General features: G+C 29.6%; 3 protein-coding genes and 1 pseudogene across 3 annotated transcripts; all 4 read right to left on the bottom strand.

Moving 5' to 3' along the window:
• Positions 1-1,844: 1,844 nt before the first annotated feature.
• Positions 1,845-3,206, bottom strand: LOC107001522 (mediator of RNA polymerase II transcription subunit 20a-like). The gene is made up of 5 exons (XM_015199531.1): positions 3,193-3,206; positions 2,957-3,099; positions 2,486-2,664; positions 2,281-2,370; positions 1,845-2,066 (listed from the first exon to the last, which is right to left on the bottom strand). Exons 1-5 carry the CDS (start codon positions 3,204-3,206, stop codon positions 1,845-1,847), a joined length of 648 nt encoding a protein of 215 aa, XP_015055017.1.
• Positions 3,207-6,721: 3,515 nt separating this feature from the next.
• Positions 6,722-8,084, bottom strand: LOC107001524 (mediator of RNA polymerase II transcription subunit 20a-like). Its single transcript, XM_015199532.1, has 5 exons — positions 8,071-8,084; positions 7,835-7,977; positions 7,363-7,541; positions 7,158-7,247; positions 6,722-6,943 (listed from the first exon to the last, which is right to left on the bottom strand). Exons 1-5 carry the CDS (start codon positions 8,082-8,084, stop codon positions 6,722-6,724), a joined length of 648 nt encoding a protein of 215 aa, XP_015055018.1.
• A 3,812-nt stretch (positions 8,085-11,896) lies between these two features.
• Positions 11,897-12,877, bottom strand: LOC107001526 (annotated as a pseudogene).
• Positions 12,878-16,174: 3,297 nt separating this feature from the next.
• On the bottom strand, positions 16,175-17,536 carry LOC107001527 (mediator of RNA polymerase II transcription subunit 20a-like). Its single transcript, XM_015199534.1, has 5 exons — positions 17,523-17,536; positions 17,287-17,429; positions 16,816-16,994; positions 16,611-16,700; positions 16,175-16,396 (listed from the first exon to the last, which is right to left on the bottom strand). The coding sequence occupies exons 1-5, from the start codon at positions 17,534-17,536 to the stop codon at positions 16,175-16,177; spliced, it is 648 nt and encodes a 215-aa protein (XP_015055020.1).
• Between the last annotated feature and the right edge of the window lie 1,901 nt (positions 17,537-19,437).

Consider the following 19,437-nt stretch of genomic DNA (forward strand, 5'->3'; position numbering starts at 1 on the left):
ATGGAAGTCACACCTTCCGAATTCTGGAAAGTAAAAGACTAAATGGGAGTTGGAGGAGGCTATGACTCAGCTAGGATGCATCAGAAGCGAGAAACTTCAAACTCCACCCAATAAATAACAAGTGTGTGGCTACTGAAATCATGGCTTAAAAGAAGTGAACTACCTATATCACAACAGACTTAAAGACTAATCAGTAGACACTTTTTTACGTGCATAATAATAGTCCCAGAGCTATTAGTAACTTAATTCTCTACTTAATTATCGGCAAACAATCTATGTTTTCGACTTGTATTGTCAAGTTTCCAACGAAATATTATGCTATAGACTTCTATATTAGCAATTTTTTCAGCATGCATCTTATATTAAATGGGGTTTCTGATTCTCACTAATTTGTATTCCTTTAAAGGGAGATGGAAGTGAGACTATTTTACCTATCATATTTTATTATAAGATTTAAGCATTAAATTAGTCTGAACAGGTCTTTAATCATTATGATCTAGAACAAAGTCTTAGAATCATTAAGATGTAATCTTTTGTGGATAATATTCATTGTCACACTCACCAACCACGACCATTAATCACTTCTTTAATCACAATGACGCGAAGCATCTTCCTGAAATTTAACTCTGAATATGAAATTTTTTGTGAACTTGAGACTCTGTACATATCTTGGTGTTGCATAAGTATTTGATTTTCCTTTTGTAGAACACAAGCTATTGTTTGCATTTCACCAAATAACATCTAACACTGAGTTTATCTCGTCAATATCGATTTGTCTCCTATATTTTTAAATCTCATACTCATCACCATGTAAAGTGAAATGACCGATGTTGCAACATTTTGCAACTTGAATCTGAATGATTTAGACCTTAGGTCATCAAGTGCATATGTTAATTCATTAAGATTTAAGCATTTAATTAATCATTAAGTGTTGAACAAAGTATTAATATCTTTTCTAGATAATTTACCACTCTATCCACAATCACTAACCATCACCATTATCGTTATCAATCACCAAACACCTTTGTTATCACAACCATTATTGATAACCACACTTTATACGAGCTCATTCGAAGGCAAATATCGTTACACATTCTATCATATACAATACTTACTGAAATCGATGTTTGGTGCAAACTTATATTATTCTTATTTGTTTCAACTTCGACTATATGTTTTGATAAATATACACTTTGAGTTCAAAAATGATCGTGAGCTAGATTTGCATCGTCTAGCTTCATATTACCTATCCTCTAGGAAAAGGCCTTGTAACATTATACATGTGGTGATTAGGAATATGGGTGGGGTTACAATAGTGTTTTATAACTTGTAACATTATACTTGGGTTGATCAGGAATACGGGGTTACAATGGTGCTTTATAACTTGAAACATTATACTTGTGGTCATTTGCTTTTCACAAAAAAAAATGAATTAAATGGAAAATGAGATTATGTGGAGTCATGATAAAAGTTTATGTAGCCAAACAACTGAACTAACAAAATTCCTCTCTAAATAAATTATCTACATGCTTTATTTTCCTCTATAAATAATATTAACATATATACCATATTTCCTTTTGAGCAAAAAAGTTTAATCTCCAAAGCTTAAAAGTCCATATAATCTTAAAGAACAATTCTTCAAACAAAAGAAATCATTTAATTTCCATATCACCCACTAAAAAGGAAAAGGAATTACATTGATCTGAAATCATATAGTTGCTTCAAGATTGCTTACTATTGATGTGCATATTCCCAATTTATTTATGAAAATAACGAACTCATTTATAAATCCAAGGAAAAATCTTATAAAGTCAAAAAATATTCTAATTTCTTGTTCGTTGGGCTTATTGAGCCGTTGTTGACATTTGAGCCAAGATGCTAGCATATTGTACAACAGTATGCCGTGAAGTGTATTGATCAGAGAGGCCAAACTCTGAAAAATTTTGTTCAGCATGCACAAAATGACCTGGTAATGATTTTTTCCCAAGAGTTTCCTTCAATATCTCTAAGAATTCACTCATAATCAGATGTGATGTTTTCCATGAGGAAATCGGAAGATACTCCATCTACAAAAAAACAAACATCTTATGAGGCAAGCATTCTCATAAAAATAATATTTTTTTTAATTAGGTAAAGTACAATAATTGAATTCCTCTCCATGAAGTGTAAAAAAACATAATATTTTACAACAAAACTATTTCTTTTAAATTTTTAAAAAACGTTTAACTACATTATAAAAAGCTTCAACTGAGAATAAAATCTCTAAAAGCATTTGCATACCTCCATAACTATTCCCCTCAAGTTCTCCGAATTTATTGGAACAACTTTGCCTACTCGCACTCGGAAGTCACCAAGTCGATACTGAAACCCCTATATCATACAAATATTTTAATGAGTATTTATGAAGACAAGATTTTGATGGTGTTATATAAGTATATCATCCTCAGTACGAACAATAATTTGCAAATCTCAATATAATACAAACCTCACAATTAAGTGCAAACTTTATTCTGTAAGATTGTAAGTTCTCCATTATCGTTTGCATTGATGATTCGGCTTCCACAATCAGTCTTTTCCTACTAAGTGCCATGTAAAACTTGTCGGGTTGTTCTTGAAGTGAAGCCCCCAAAAAACGTTGGGGAAATTCTGATGCATTTGCTTGTTCTGTAAAAGAAAAAAAATCATCAACAATCAAATATCGTATATGGCTACAAAAGTACTCTTAAAAATGACAGGATGTTTAAGTTAAAAATGCTAGATATATAGATTATCTTACATTTAGATCTATTCTTGATCCAAAAAATTTCAATACTTCTTCATTTTTTAATACATTATCTTACAAAGGAGAAAAACTTCCCAAGCCCGATCTTTATAATTCATCAAAAGGAGAAAAAAAGGAAGCTCATCTCTTGATATTGCGTTTACAGACATGATTTATTAAGTAATAATGAAATACCTTTAAGCATGGGCTTATAGAAGCAAAAGGTATTTTTCCAACCTCCTTCTTTAACACCATTAATGCTCTCAACACATTTACATACTTCTATCAGTATTTGACTATTGATTGTTGTACCTGCATTTGGCTGCCAACACAAAACCCTAACAACAAACAGAGTAACAAATTGTACACTTAAACATCCACATCAAAATTATTCAAAAATGTTATGTTTCTAGTGAATTCAAAATCATTACCATTTGATTGACATGTTGTCGATTGCAAGTACAATTTTCTTTTTCCTCTTAAAGAAAAATTTGTTCAAAAAGAAGAAAAAGCTCTTACTAATACAAGGAAAGAGAAGAAAATGAATCTTAAAATCTTTATGTTATAGTTTGAAATTGTCTGAAAGCATAAAGTTGTATTTATAGTGGAAAAGTACCGTGAACAAAAATCAAAGTCATATTGACTTTTGTTACTAAAATTTCAATAAAGTTACCTTGTATGGTCAAATATAAATAGATAATCAAAATAGTATTTTTTTTCCTTTAATATATTGTGGAATTAAAAGTTTTTCCTAATTAGCATCGAAGATAGAAAGAGAAAATAATAAATATTCATTCTAAAATGTAGGTCAAGATTATATTTGTCTGAATGTATCTAGTCAGTATTAATATATTTATTTCTCTTAATTAATATGCCTTTTCTATAATAAAAAAATTTATGCTTTGAAAGATGAAAAAATCGTCAAAGATTTCATGAATGAATATGAATTATTTTTTTTAAAATAAAGTTTGTAAAATATTTTTTTTATTTTATATGATTTAATATTTCTTTTGTATTTTTTAAGTAATTCAAATAGTGTTATCCTTCCTTGTAGAATCAATTGTTTTTCTTAATCTATATTTGTCCTTAAATGTATTTCTCAATAAAAATTCCCTAAAATGGTACTATCTAGTTTACATATTTATTTTGATTAATTAATAAGCCAATTTAAAAAAAAAGATGTTTTGAAGGATTAAACAAATCAAAACACTTATACACCGAATATGAATTGTTTATAGTAAAATATATTATATACTATCTTTATTTCATCTTATATAATACAATTCAATATTGGGAGTCAAATAATTTATTTCAAAATTTCTTATCTACCTTGCATGCTTTTATTACTAGACCCGAAGAAAGAGAGCCTTCAACACAAGAAAACCAAGGTTTGGATGAAAAACAGAAAGAGCTTTCCTCTTTCTAGTTTAAACTTGTACCAAAGGGAGTCAAGTAAGTACCAATATACCAGGCACATCGCTCCGAAGGTTGTTGTCTCATTGATTTGACATAAATTTTTTCTTTTACTCTTGGCATAAAGGGTGTTAGATTGCCTCCCCTTGACAGGCCCAATATCCATCTCAAGTAAGTTTTTGCACATGCAACATTGATTTGTCCCCTATATTTTTAAAACACATGCTCATCCCAATGTAAAATGTAATGAGTGATTTTGCATCATTTGCAGGGATAATAGCATTACAGTAACTTTAGTCGAAAGAAGTTCATTGCACAAAAGCTAAACTTGAATGATCATGCTAAGGTGATAAATTTATGAGCTAAATTATGCATTTCTATGAACTAGTTAGTTATATAAAATTTAAGAATTAGGAATTTTTAAAATTTTCCCTCTTATTTGAATAAATATATTAATTCTTACTTAACAAAGATAAAGGAACTTAAACAATTGATGATCTCTCGGATTAAAAGATGAACAAATATAAATAGCTAGGACAGTGAAATAAATTTTTAGTTTATACTACATGAAGTTATGTTGAAAATATCACTACAATACTGCTTTGCCATTGAATCGTCTTTATATCATTTTGTGCAGGTGAATATTGTTTGTTGTGGTGAAAAGTTGAATAGAGATATGACGCTCAAAGACATTAAACTTAGATGGAAGTCACACCTTCCGAATTCTGGAAAGAAAAAGACTAAATGGGAGTTGGAGGAGGCTATGACTCAGCTAGGATGCATCAGAAGCGAGAAACTTCAAACTCCACCCAATAAATAACAAGTGTGTGGCTACTGAAATCATGGCTTAAAAGAAGTGAACTACCTATATCACAACAGACTTAAAGACTAATCAGTAGCACTTTTTGACGTGCATAATAATAGTCCCAGAGCTATTAGTACCTTAATTCTCTACTTTATTATTGGCAAACAATCTATGCTTTCGACTTGTATTGTCTAGTTTCCAACGAAATATTATGCTATAGACTTCTATATTAGCAATTTTTCAGCATGCAATCTTATAATAAATGGGGGTTTCTGATTCTCACTAATTTGTATTCCTTTAAAGGGAGATGGAAGTGAGACTATTTTACCTATCAGATTTTATTATAAGATTTAAGCATTTAATTAGTCTAAACAGGTCTTTAATCATTATGATCTTGAACAAAGTCTTCGAATCATTAAGATGTATTCCTTTGTGGATAATATTCATTGTCACACTCACCAACCACGACCATTAATCACTTCTTTAATCACAATGACGCGAAGCATCTTCCTGAAATTTAACTCTGAATATGAAATTTTTTGTGAACTTGAGACTCTGTACATATCTTGGTGTTAAATAATTATTTGATTTTCCTTTTGTAGAACACAAGCTATTGTTTGCATTTCACCAAATAACATCTAACACTGGGTTTATCTCGTCAATATCGATTTGCCTCCTATATTATTAAATCTCATACTCATCACCATGTAAAGTGAAATTACCGATGTTGCAACATTTTGCAACTTGAATCTGAATGATTTAGACCTTAGGTCATCAAGTGCATTTGTTAATTCATTAAGATTTAAGCATTTAATTAATCATTAAGTGTTGAACAAATTATTAATATCTTGTCTAGATAATTTACTACTCTATCCACAATCACTAACCATCACCATTATCGTTATCAATCACCAAACACCTTTGTTATCACGGCCATTATTGATAACCACACTTTATACAAGCTCATTCGAAGGCAAATATCGTTACACATTCTATCATATACAATACTTACTGAAATCGATGTTTGGTGCAAACATATATTATACTTATTGGTTTCAACTTCTACTATATGTTTTGATAAATATACACTTTGAGTTCAAAAATGATCGTGAGCTAGATATGCATCGTCTAGCTTCATATTACCTATCCTCTAGGAAAAGGCCTTGTAACATTATACATGTGGTGATTAGGAATATGGGTAGGGTTACAATAGTGTTTTATAACTTGTAACATTATACTTGGGTTGATCAGGAATACGGGGTTACAATGGTTCTTTATAACTTGAAACATTATATTTGTGGTCATTTGCTTTTCACAAAAAAAAAATGAATTAAATGGAAAATGAGATAATGTGGAGTCATGATAAAAGTTTATGTAGCCAAACAACTGAACTAAAAAAATTCCTCTCTAAATAAATTATCTACATGCTTTATTTTCCTTTATAAATAATATTAACATATATACCATAGTTCCTTTTGAGCAAAAAAGTTTAATCTCCAAAGCTTAAAAGTCCATATAATCTTAAAGAACAATTCTTCAAACAAAAGAAATCATTTAATTTCCATATCACCCACTAAAAAGGAAAAGGAATCACATTGATCTGAAATCATATAGTAGCTTCAAGATTGCTTACTATTGATGTGCATATTCCGAATTTATTTATGAAAATAACGAACTCATTTATAAAGCTAAGGAAAAATCTTATAAAGTCAAAAAATATTCTAATTTCTTGTTGGTTGGGCTTATTGAGCCGTTGTTGACATTTGAGCCAAGATGCTAGCATATTGTACAATAGTATGCCGTGAAGTGTATTGATCAGAGAGGCCAAACTCTGAAAAATTTGGTTCAGCATGCAAAAAATGACCTGGTAATGATTTTTTCCCAAGAGTTTCCTTCAATATCTCTAAGAATTCACTCATAATCAGATGCGGTGTTTTCCATGAGGAAATTGGAAGATACTCCATCTACAAAAAAACAAACATCTTATGAGGCAAGCATTCTCGTAAAAATAATATTTTTTTTAATTAGGTAAAGTACAATAATTGAATTCCTCTCCATGAAGTGTAAAAAAACATAATATTTTACAACATAACTATTTCTTTTAAATTTTTAAAAAACGTTTTACTTCATTATAAAAAGCTTCAACTGAGAATAAAATCTCTAAAAGTATTTGCATACCTCCATAACTATTCCCCTCAAGTTCTCAGAATTTATTGGAACAACTTTGCCTACTCGCACTCGGAAGTCACCAAGTCGATACTGAAACCCCTATATCATACAAATATTTTAATGAGTATTTATGAAGACAAGATTTTGATGGTGTTATATAAGTATATCATCCTCAATACGAACAATAATTTGCAGATCTCAATATAATACAAACCTCACAATTAAGTGCAAACTTTATACTGTAAGATTGTAAGTTCTCCATTATCGTTTGCATTGATGATTCGGCTTCCACAATCAGTCTTTTCCTACTAAGTGCCATGTAAAACTTGTCGGGTTGTTCTTGAAGTGAAGCCCCCAAAAAATGTTGGGGAAATTCTGATGCATTTGCTTGTTCTAGTAAAAGAAAAAAAATCATCAACAATCAAATATCATATATGGCTACAAAAGTACTCTTAAAAATGACAGGATGTTTAAGTTATAAATGCCAGATATATAGATTATCTTACATTTAGATCTATTCTTGATCCAAAAAATTTCAATACTTCTCCATTTTTTAATACATTATCTTACAAAGGAGAAAAACTTCCCAAGTCTGATCTTTATAATTCATCAAAAGGAGAAAAAAAGGAAGCTCATCTCTTTATATTGCGTTTACAGACATGATTTATTAAGTAATGATGAAATACCTTTAAGCATGGTCTTATAGAAGCAAAAGGTATTTTTCCAACCTCCTTCTTTAACACCATTAATGCTCTCAACACATTTAGATACTTCTATCAGTATTTGACTATTGATTGTTGTACCTGCATTTGGCTGCCAACACAAAACCCTAACAACAAACAAAGTAACAAATTGTACACTTAAACATCCACATCAAAATTTTTCAAAAATGTTATGTTTCTAGTGAATTCAAAATCATTACCATTTGATTGACATGTTGTCGATTGCAAGTACAATTTTCTTTTTCCTCTTAAAGAAAAATTTGTTCAAAAAGAAGAAAAAGTTCATGCTAATACAAGGAAAGATAAGAAAATGAATCTTAAAATCTTTATGTTATAGTTTGAAATTGTCTGAAAGCATAAAGTTGTATTTCTAGTGGAAAAGTACCTTGAACAAAAATCAAAGTCATATTTGACTTTTGTTACTACAATTTCAACAAAGTTACCTTGTATGGTCAAATTTGATAGATAATCAAAATAGTATTTTTTTTTTTTGCTTTAATATATTGTGGAATTAACAGTTTTTCCTAATTAGCATCGAAGATAGAAAGAGAAAATAATAAATATTCATTCTAAAATGTAGGTCAAGATTATATTTGTCTGAATGTATCTAGTCAATATTAATATATTTATTTTTCTTAATTAATATGCCTTTTCTATTATAAAAAAATTTATGCTTTGAAGGATGAAAAAATCTTCCAAGATTTCATGAATGAATATGAATTATTTTTATTAAAATAAAGTTTGTACAATATTTTTTTATTTTTATGATTTAATATTTCTTTTGTATTTTTTAAGTAATTCAAATAGTGTTCTCCTTCCTTGTAGAATCAATAGTTTTTATTAATCTATATTTGTCCTTAAATGTATTTCTTAATAAAAATTCCCTAAAATGGTACTATCTAGTTTACATATTTATTTTGATTAATTAATAAGCCAATTTTAAAAAAAATATGTTTTGAAGGATTAAACAAATCAAAACACTTATACACCGAATATGAATTGTTTATAGTAAAATATAGGGAAAATACACAAGTACCCCCTCAACCTATGCCCGAAATCCCAGAGACACACTTATACAATACTAAGGTCCTATTACCCCCCTGAACTTATTTTATAAGTAATTTTCTACCCTTTTTCGGCCTACATGGCACTAGGTTGAAAAAAAAGTCAACCAGCATTGACCCCACAATATAGTGCCACGTAGGCCAAAAAGGGGGAAGAAATTACTTATAAAATAAGTTCAGGGGGGTAATAGAACCTTAGTATAGTATAAGTGTGTCTCTGGAATTTCGAGCATAGGTTGAGGGAGTACTTGGACATTATCCCTAAAATATATTATATACTATCTTTATTTCATCTTATATAATACAATTCAATATTGGGAGTCAAATAATTTCTTTCAAAATTTCTCATCTACCTTGCATGCTTTTATTACTAGACCCGAAGAAAGAGAGCCTTCAACACAAGAAAAGCAAGGTTTGGATGAAAAACAGAAAGAGCTTTCCTCTTTCTAGTTTAAACTTGTACCAAAGGGAGTCAAGTAAGTACCAATATACCAGGCACATCGCTCCGAAGGTTGTTGTCTCATTGATTTGACATAAATTTTTTCTTTTACTCTTGGCATAAGGGGTTTTAGATTGCCTCCCCTTGACAGGCCCAATATCCATCTCAAGTAAGTTTTTGCACATACAACATTGATTTGTCCCCTATTTTTTTAAAAACACATGCTCATTCCAGTGTAAAATGTAATGAGTGATTTTGCATCATTTGCAGGGATAGTAGCATTACAGTAACTTTAGTCGAAAGAAGTTCATTGCACAAAAGCTAAACTTGAATGATCATGCTGAGGTGATAAATTTATAAGCTAAATTATGCATTTCTATGAACTAGTTAGTTATATAAAATTTAAGAATTAGGAATTTTTAAAATTTTCCCTCTTATTTGAATAAATATATTAATACTTACTTAACAAAGATAAAGGAACTTACACAATTGATGATCTCTCGGATTAAAAGATGAACAAATATAAATTCCCAGGACAGTGAAACAAATTTTTATTTTATACTACATGAAGTTATGTTGAAAATATCACTACAATACTGCTTTGCCATTGAATCGTCTTTATATTATTTTGTGCAGGTGAATATTGTTTGTTGTGGTGAAAAGTTGAATAGAGATATGAAGCTCAAAGACATTCAACTTAGATGGAAGTCACACCTTCCGAATTCTGGAAAGTAAAAGACTAAATGGTAGTTGGAGGAGGCTATGACTCAGCTAGGATGCATCAGAAGCGTGAAACTTCAAACTCCACCCAATAAATAACAAGTGTGTGGCTACTGAAATCATGTCTTAAAAGAAGTGAACTACCTATATCACAACAGACTTAAAGACTAATCAGTAGAAACTTTTTGACATGCATAATAATAGTCCCAGAGCGATTAGTACCTTAATTCTCTACTTTATTATCGGCAAACAATCTATGCTTTCGACTTGTATTGTCTAGTTTCCAACGAAATATTATGCTATAGACTTCTATATTAGCAATTTTTTCAGCATGCATCTTATAATAAATGGGGTTTTCTGATTCTCACTAATTTGTATTCCTTTAAAGGGAGATGGAAGTGAGACTATTTTACCTATCAGATTTTATTATAAGATTTAAGCATTTAATTAGTCTGAACAGGTCTTTAATCATTATGATCTTGAACAAAGTCTTAGAATCATTAAGATGTATTCTTTTGTGGATAATATTCATTGTCACACTCACCAACCACGACCATTAATCACTTCTTTAATCACAATGACGCGAAGCATCTTCCTGAAATTTAACTCTGAATATGAAATTTTTTGTGAACTTGAGACTCTGTACATATCTTGGTGTTACATAATTATTTGATTTTCCTTTTGTAGAACACAAGCTATTGATTGAATTTCACCAAATAACATCTAACACTGAGTTTATCTCGTCAATATCGATTTGTCTCCTATATTTTTAAATATCATACTCATCACCATGTAAAGTGAAATGACCGATGTTGCAACATTTTGCAACTTGAATCTGAATGATTAGACCTTAGGTCATCAAGTGCATATGTTAATTCATTAAGATTTAACTATTTAATTAATCATTAAATGTTGAACAAAGTATTAATATCTTGTCTCGATAATTTACCACTCTATCCAAAATCACTAACCATCACCATTATCGTTATCAATTACCAAACACCTTTGTTATCACGACCATTATTGATAACCACACTTTATACAAGCTCATTCGAAGGCAAATATCGTTACACATTCTATCATATACAATACTTACTGAAATCGATGTTTGGTGCAAACTTATATTATACTTATTGGTTTCTACTTCTAGTATATGTTTTGATAAATATACACTTTGAGTTCAAAAATGATCGTGAGCTAGATTTGCATCGTCTAGCTTCATATTACCTATCCTCTAGGAAAAGGCCTTGTAACATTATACATGTGGTGATTAGGAATATGGGTGGGGTTACAATAGTGTTTTATAACTTGTAACATTATACTTGGGTTGATCAGGAATACGGGGTTACAATGGTGCTTTATAACTTGAAACATTATACTTGTGGTCATTTGCTTTTCACAAAAAAAATGAAGTAAATGGAAAATGAGATTATGTGGAGTCATGATAAAAGTTTATGTAGCCAAACATTTGAACTAACAAAATTCCTCTCTAAATAAATTATCTACATGCTCTATTTTCCTTTATAAATAATATTAACATATATACCATATTTCCTTTTGAGCAAAAAAGTTTAATCTCCAAAGCTTAAAAGTCCATATAATCTTAAAGAACAATTCTTTAAACAAAAGAAATCATTTAATTTCCATATCACCCACTAAAAAGGAAAAGGAATTACACTGATCTGAAATCATATAGTAGCTTCAAGATTGCTTACTATTGATGTGCATATTCCCAATTTATTTATGAAAATAACGAACTCATTTATAAAGCTAAGGAAAAATCTTATAAAGTCAAAAAATATTCTAATTTCTTGTTGGTTGGGCTTATTGAGCCGTTGTTGACATTTGAGCCAAGATGCTAGCATATTGTACAACAGTATGCCGTGAAGTGTATTGATCAGAGAGGCCAAACTCTGAAAAATTTTGTTCAGCATGCACAAAATGACCTGGTAATGATTTTTTCCCAAGAGTTTCCTTCAATATCTCTAAGAATTCACTCATAATCAGATGTGATGTTTTCCATGAGGAAATCGGAAGATACTCCAGCTACAAAAAAACAAACATCTTATGAGGCAAGCATTCTCATAAAAATAAATTTTTTTTTAATTAGGTAAAGTACAATAATTGAATTCCTCTCCATGAAGTGTAAAAAAACATAATATTTTACAACATAACTATTTCTTTTAAATTTTTTAAAAACGTTTAACTACATTATAAAAAGCTTCAACTGAGAATAAAATCTCGAAAAAGTATTTGCAGACCTCCATAACTATTCCCCTCAAGTTATCAGAATTTATTGGAACAACTTTGCCTACTCACACTCGGAAGTCACCAAGTCGATACTGAAACCCCTATATCATACAAATATTTTAATGAGTATTTATGAAGACAAGATTTTGATGGTGTTATATAAGTATATCATCCTCAATACGAACAATAATTTGCAGATCTCAATATAATACAAACCTCACAATTAAGTGCAAACTTTATTTTGTAAGATTGTAAGTTCTCCATTATTGTTTGCATTGATGATTCGGCTTCCACAATCAGTCTTTTCCTACTAAGTGCCATGTAAAACTTGTCGGGTTTTTCTTGAAGTGAAGCCCCCAAAAAAAGTTGGGGAAATTCTGATGCATTTGCTTGTTCTAGTTAAAGAAAAAAAATCATCAACAAGGAAAGATAAGAACATGAATCTTAAAATCTTTATGTTATAGTTTGAAATTGTCTGAAAGCATAAAGTTGTATTTATAGTGGAAAAGTACCTTGAACAAAAATCAAAGTCATATTTGACTTTTGTTACTAAAATTTCAACAAAGTTACCTTGTATGGTCAAATTTGATAGATAATCAAAATAGTATTTTTTTTCGCTTTAATATATTGTGGAATTAACAGTTTTTCCTAATTAGAATCGAAGATAGAAAGAGAAAATAATAAATATTCATTCTAAAATGTAGGTCAAGATTATATTTGTCTGAATGTATCTAGTCAATATTAATATATTTATTTCTCTTAATTAATATGCCTTTTCTATAATAAAGAAATTTATGCTTTGAAGGATGAAAAAATCGTCAAAGATTTCATGAATGAATATGTTATTTTTATTAAAATAAAGTTTGTTCAATATTTATTTTATTTTATATGATTTAATATTTCTTTTGTTTTTTTTAAGTAATTCAAATAGTGTTCTCCTTCCTTGTAGAATCAATAGTTTTTGTTAATCTATATTTGTCCTTAAATGTATTTCTTAATAAAAATTCCCTAAAATTGTAAATTAATAAGCCAATTTAAAAAAAAAAGATGTTTTGAAGGATTAAACAAATCAAAACACTTATACACCGAATATGAATTGTTTATAGTAAAATATATTATATACTATCTTTATTTCATCTTATATAATACAATTCAATATTGGGAGTCAAATAATTTCTTTCAAAATTTCTTATCTACCTTGCATGCTTTTATTATTAGACCCGAAGAAAGAGAGCCTTCAACACAAGAAAACCAAGGTTTGGATGAAAAACAGAAAGAGCTTTCCTCTTTCTAGTTTAAACTTGTACCAAAGGGAGTCAAGTAAGTACCAATATACCAGGCACATCGCTCCGAAGGTTGTTGTCTCATTGATTTGACTTAAATTTTTTCTTTTACTCTTGGCATAAAGGGTTTTAGATTGCCTCCCCTTGACAGGCCCAATATCCATCTCAAGTAAGTTTTTGCACATGCAACATTGATTTCTCCCCTATATCTTTAAAACACATGCTCATCCCAATGTAAAATGTAATGAGTGATTTTGCATCATTTGAAGGGATAGTAGCATTACAGTAACTTTAGTCGAAAGAAGTTCATTGCACAAAAGCTAAACTTGAATGATCATGCTGAGGTGATAAATTTATAAGATAAATTATGCATTTCTATGAACTAGTTAGTTATATAAAATTTAAGAATTAGGAATTTTTAAAATTTTCCCTCTTATTTGAATAAATATATTAATTTTTACTTAACAAAGATAAAGGAACTTAAACAATTGATGATCTCTCGGATTAAAAGATGAACAAATATAAATAGCTAGGACAGTGAAACAAATTTTTATTTTATACTACATGAAGTTATGTTGAAAATATCACTACAATACTGCTTTGCCATTGAATCGTCTTTATATCATTTTGTGCAGGTGAATATTGTTTGTTGTGGGGAAAAGTTTAATAGAGATATGACGCTCAAAGACATTCAACTTAGATGGAAGTCACACCTTCCGAATTCTGGAAAGTAAAAGACTAAATGGGAGTTGGAGGAGGCTATGACTCAGCTAGGATGCATCAGAAGCGAGAAACTTCAAACTCCACCCAATAAATAACAAGTGTGTGGCTACTGAAATCATGGCTTAAAAGAAGTGAACTACCTATATCACAACAGACATAAAGACTAATCAGTAGAAACTCTTTGACGTGCATAATAATAGTCCCAGAGCTATTAATACCTTAATTCTCTACTTTATTATCGGCAAACAATCTATGCTTTCGACTTGTATTGTCTAGTTTCCAACGAAATATTATGCTATAGACTTCTATATTAGCAATTTTTTCAGCATGCATCTTATAATAAATGGGGTTTTCTGATTCTCACTAATTTGTATTCCTTTAAAGGGAGATGGAAGTGAGACTATTTTACCTATCAGATTTTATTATAAGATTTAAGCATTTAATTAGTCTGAACAGGTCTTTAATCATTATGATCTTGAACAAAGTCTTCGAATCATTAAGATGTATTCCTTTGTGGATAATATTCATTGTCACACTCACCAACCACGACCATTAATCACTTCTTTAATCACAATGACGCAAAGCATCTTCCTGAAATTTAACTCTGAATATGAAATTTTTTGTGAACTTTAGACTCTGTACATATCTTGGTGTTACATAGTTATTTGATTTTCCTTTTGTAGAACACAAGCTATTGTTTGCATTTCACCAAATAACATCTAACACTGAGTTTATCTCGTCAATATCGATTTGTCTCCTATATTTTTAAATCTCATACTCATCACCATGTAAAGTGAAATGACCGACGTTGCAATATTTTGCAACTTGAATCTGAATGATTTAGACCTTAGGTCGTCAATTGCATATGTTAATTCATTAAGATTTAAGCATTAAATTAATCATTAAGTGTTGAACAAAGTATTAATATCTTGTCTAGATAATTTACCACTCTATCCACAATCTCTAACCATCACCATTATCGTTATCAATTACCAAACACCTTTGTTATCGCGACCATTATTGATAACCACACTTTATACAGGCTCATTCGAAGCCAAATATCGTTACACATTCTATCATATACAATACTTACTGAAATCGATGTTTGGTGCAAACATATATTATACTTATTGGTTTCAACTTCTACTATATGTTTTGATAAATATATACTTTGAGTTCAAAAATGATCGTGAGCTACATTTGCATCGTCTAGCTTCATATTACCTATCCTCTAGGAAAAGGCCTTGTAACATTATACATGTGGTGATTAGGAATATGGGTGGGGTTACAATAGTGTTTTATAACTTGTAACATTATACTTGGGTTGATCAGGAATACGGGGCTACAATGGTGCTTTATAACTTGAAACATTATACTTGTGGTCATTTGCTTTTCACAAAAAAAAAAATGAAATAAATGGAAAATGAGATTATGTGGAATCATGATAAAAGTTTATGTAGCCAAACAATTGAACTAACAAAATTCCTCTCTAAATAAATTATCTACATGCTTTATTTTCCTTTATAAATAATATTGACATATATACCATATTTCCTTTTGAGCAAAAAAGTTTAAATCTTCAAAGCTTAAAAGTCCATATAATCTTAAAGAACAATTCTTCAAACAAAAGAAATCATTTAATTTCCATATCACCCACTAAAAAGGAAAAGGAATTACATTGATCTGAAATCATAGAGTAGCTTCAAGATTGCTTACTATTGATGTGCATATTCCCAATTTATTTATGAAAATAACGAACTCATTTATAAAGCTAAGGAAAAATCTTATAAAGTCAAAAAATATTCTAATTTCTTGTTGGTTGGGCTTATTGAGCCGTTGTTGACATTTGAGCCAAGATGCTAGCATATTGTACAACAGTATGCCGTGAAGTGTATTGATCAGAGAGGCCAAACTCTGAAAAATTTGGTTCAGCATGCACAAAATGACCTGGTAATGATTTTTTCCCAAGAGTTTCCTTCAATATCTCTAAGAATTCACTCATAATCAGATGTGATGTTTTCCATGAGGAAATTGGAAGATACTCCATCTACAAAAAAACAAACATCTTATGAGGCAAGCATTCTCATTAAAATAATTTTTTTTAATTAGGTAAAGTACAATAATTGAATTCCTCTCCATGAAGTGTAAAAAAAAACATAATATTTTACAACATAACTATTTCTTTTAAATTTTTAAAAAACGTTTAACTACATTATAAAAAGCTTCAACTGAGAATAAAATCTCTAAAAGTATTTGCATACCTCCATAACTATTCCCCTCAAGTTCTCAGAATTTATTGGAACAACTTTGCCTACTCGCACTCGGAAGTCACCAAGTCGATACTGAAACCCCTATATCATACAAATATTTTAATGAGTATTTATGAAGACAGGATTTTGAGGGTGTTATATAAGTATATCATCCTCAATACGAACAATAATTTGCAGATCTCAATATAATACAAACCTCACAATTAAGTGCAAACTTTATTCTGTAAGATTGTAAGTTCTCCATTATCGTTTGCATTGATGATTCGGCTTCCACAATCAGTCTTTTCTTACTAAGTGCCATGTAAAACTTGTCGGGTTGTTCTTGAAGTGAAGCCCCCAAAAAATGTTGGGGAAATTCTGATGCATTTGCTTGTTCTAGTAAAAGAAAAAAAATCATCAACTATCAAATATGGTATATGACTACAAAAGTACTCTTAAAAATGACAGGATGTTTAAGTTAAAAATGCTAGATATAAGATTATCTTACATTTAGATCTATTCTTGATCTAAAAAATTTCAATACTTCTTCATTTTTTAATACATTATCTTACAAAGGAGAAAAACTTCCCAAGTCCGATCTTTATAATTCATCAAAAGGAGAAAAAAAGGAAGCTCATCTCTTTATATTGCGTTTACAGACATGATTTATTAAGTAATGATGAAATACCTTTAAGCATGGGCTTATAGAAGCAAAAGGTATTTTTCCAGCCTCCTTCTTTAACACCATTAATGCTCTCAACACATTTAGATACTTCTATCAGTATTTGACTATTGATTGTTGTACCTGCATTTGGCTGCCAACACAAAACCCTAACAACAAACAAAGTAACAAATTATACACTTAAACATCCACATCAAAATTATTCAAAAATGTTATGTTTCTAGTGAATTCAAAATCATTACCATTTGATTGACATGTTGTCGATTCAAGTACAATTTCTTTTTTCCTCTTAAAGAAAAATTTGTTCAAAAAGAAGAAAAAGCTCTTGCTAATACAAGGAAAGATAGGAAAATGAATCTTAAAATCTTTATGTTATAGTTTAAATTGTCTAAAGCATAAAGTTGTATTTATAGTGGAAAAGTACCTTGAACAAAAATCAAAGTCATATTTGACTTTTGTTACTAAAATTTCAACAAAGTTACCTTGTATGGTCAAATTTGATAGATAATCAAAATAGTTTTTTTTTTTCCTTTAATATATTTTGGAATTAAAAGTTTTTCCTAATTAGAATCGAAGATAGAAAGAGAAAATAATACATATTCATTCTAAAATGTAGGTCAAGATTATATTTGTCTGAATGTATCTAGTCAATATTAATATATTTATTTCTCTTAATTAATATGCCTTTTCTATAATAAAAAGTTTTATGCTTTGAACGATGAAAAAATTGTCAGAGATTTCATGAATGAATATGAATTATTTTTATTAAAATAAAGTTTGTACAATATTTTTTTTTATTTTATATGATTTAATATTTCTTTTGTATTTTTTAAGTAATTCAAATAGTGTTCTTCTTCCATGTAGAACCAATAGTTTTTCTTAATCTTTATTTGTCCTTAAATGTATTTCTTAATAAAAATTCCCTAAAATGGTACTATCTAGTTTACATATTTATTTTGATTAATTAATAAGCCAATTTTAAAAAAAAAGATGTTTTGAAGGATTAAACAAATCAAAACACTCATAAATCGAATATGAATTGTTTATAGTAAAATATATTATATACTATCTTTATTTCATCTGATATAATACAATTCAATATTGGGAGTCAAATAATTTCTTTCAAAATTTCTTATCTACCTTGCATGCTTTTATTACTAGACCACAAGAAAGAGAGCCTTCAACACAAGAAAACCAAGGTTTGGATGAAAAACAGAAAGAGCTTTCCTCTTTCTAGTTTAAACTTGTACCAAAGGGAGGCAAGTAAGTACCAATATACCAGGCACATCGCTCCGAAGGTTGTTGTCTCATTGATTTGACATAAATTTTTTCTTTTACTCTTGGCATGAAGGGACTTAGATTGGCTCCCCTTGACAGGCCCAATATCCATCTCAAGTAAGTTTTTGCACATGCAACATTGATTTGTCCCCTATATTTTTAAAACTCATGCTCATCACAATGTAAAATGTAATGAGTGATTTTGCATCATTTGCAGGGATAGTAGCATTACAGTAACTTTAGTCGAAAGAAGTTCATTGCACAAAAGCTAAACTTGAATGATCATGCCGAGGTGATAATTTTATAACCTAAATTATGCATTTCTATGAACTTGTTAGTTATATAAAATTTAAGAATTAGGAATTTTTAAAATTTTCCCTCTTATTTGAATAAATATATTAATTCTTACTTAACAAAGATAAAGGAACTTAAACAATTGATGATCTCTCGGATTAAAAGACGAACAAATATAAAAAGCTATGACAGTGAAACAAATTTTTATTTTATACTACATGAAGTTATGTTGAAAATATCACTACAATACTGCTTTGCCATTGAATCGTCTTTATATCATTTTGTGCAGGTGAATATTGTTTGTTGTTGTGAAAAGTTGAATAGAGATATGACGCTCAAAGACATTCAACTTAGATGGAAGTCTCACCGTCCCAATTATGGAAAGTGAAAGACTAAATAAGAGTTGGAGGAGGCTATGACTCAGCTAGGATGCATCAGAAGCGAGAAACTTCAAACTCCACCTAATAAATAACAAGTGTTTGGCTACTGAAATCATGGCTTAAAAGAAGTGAACTACCTATATCACAACAGACTTAAAGACTAATCAGTAGACACTTTTTGACGTGCATAATAATAGTCTCAGAG

Source organism: Solanum pennellii, chromosome 10 (assembly GCF_001406875.1).
Source record: "Solanum pennellii chromosome 10, SPENNV200".
NCBI lineage: Eukaryota > Viridiplantae > Streptophyta > Magnoliopsida > Solanales > Solanaceae > Solanum > Solanum pennellii.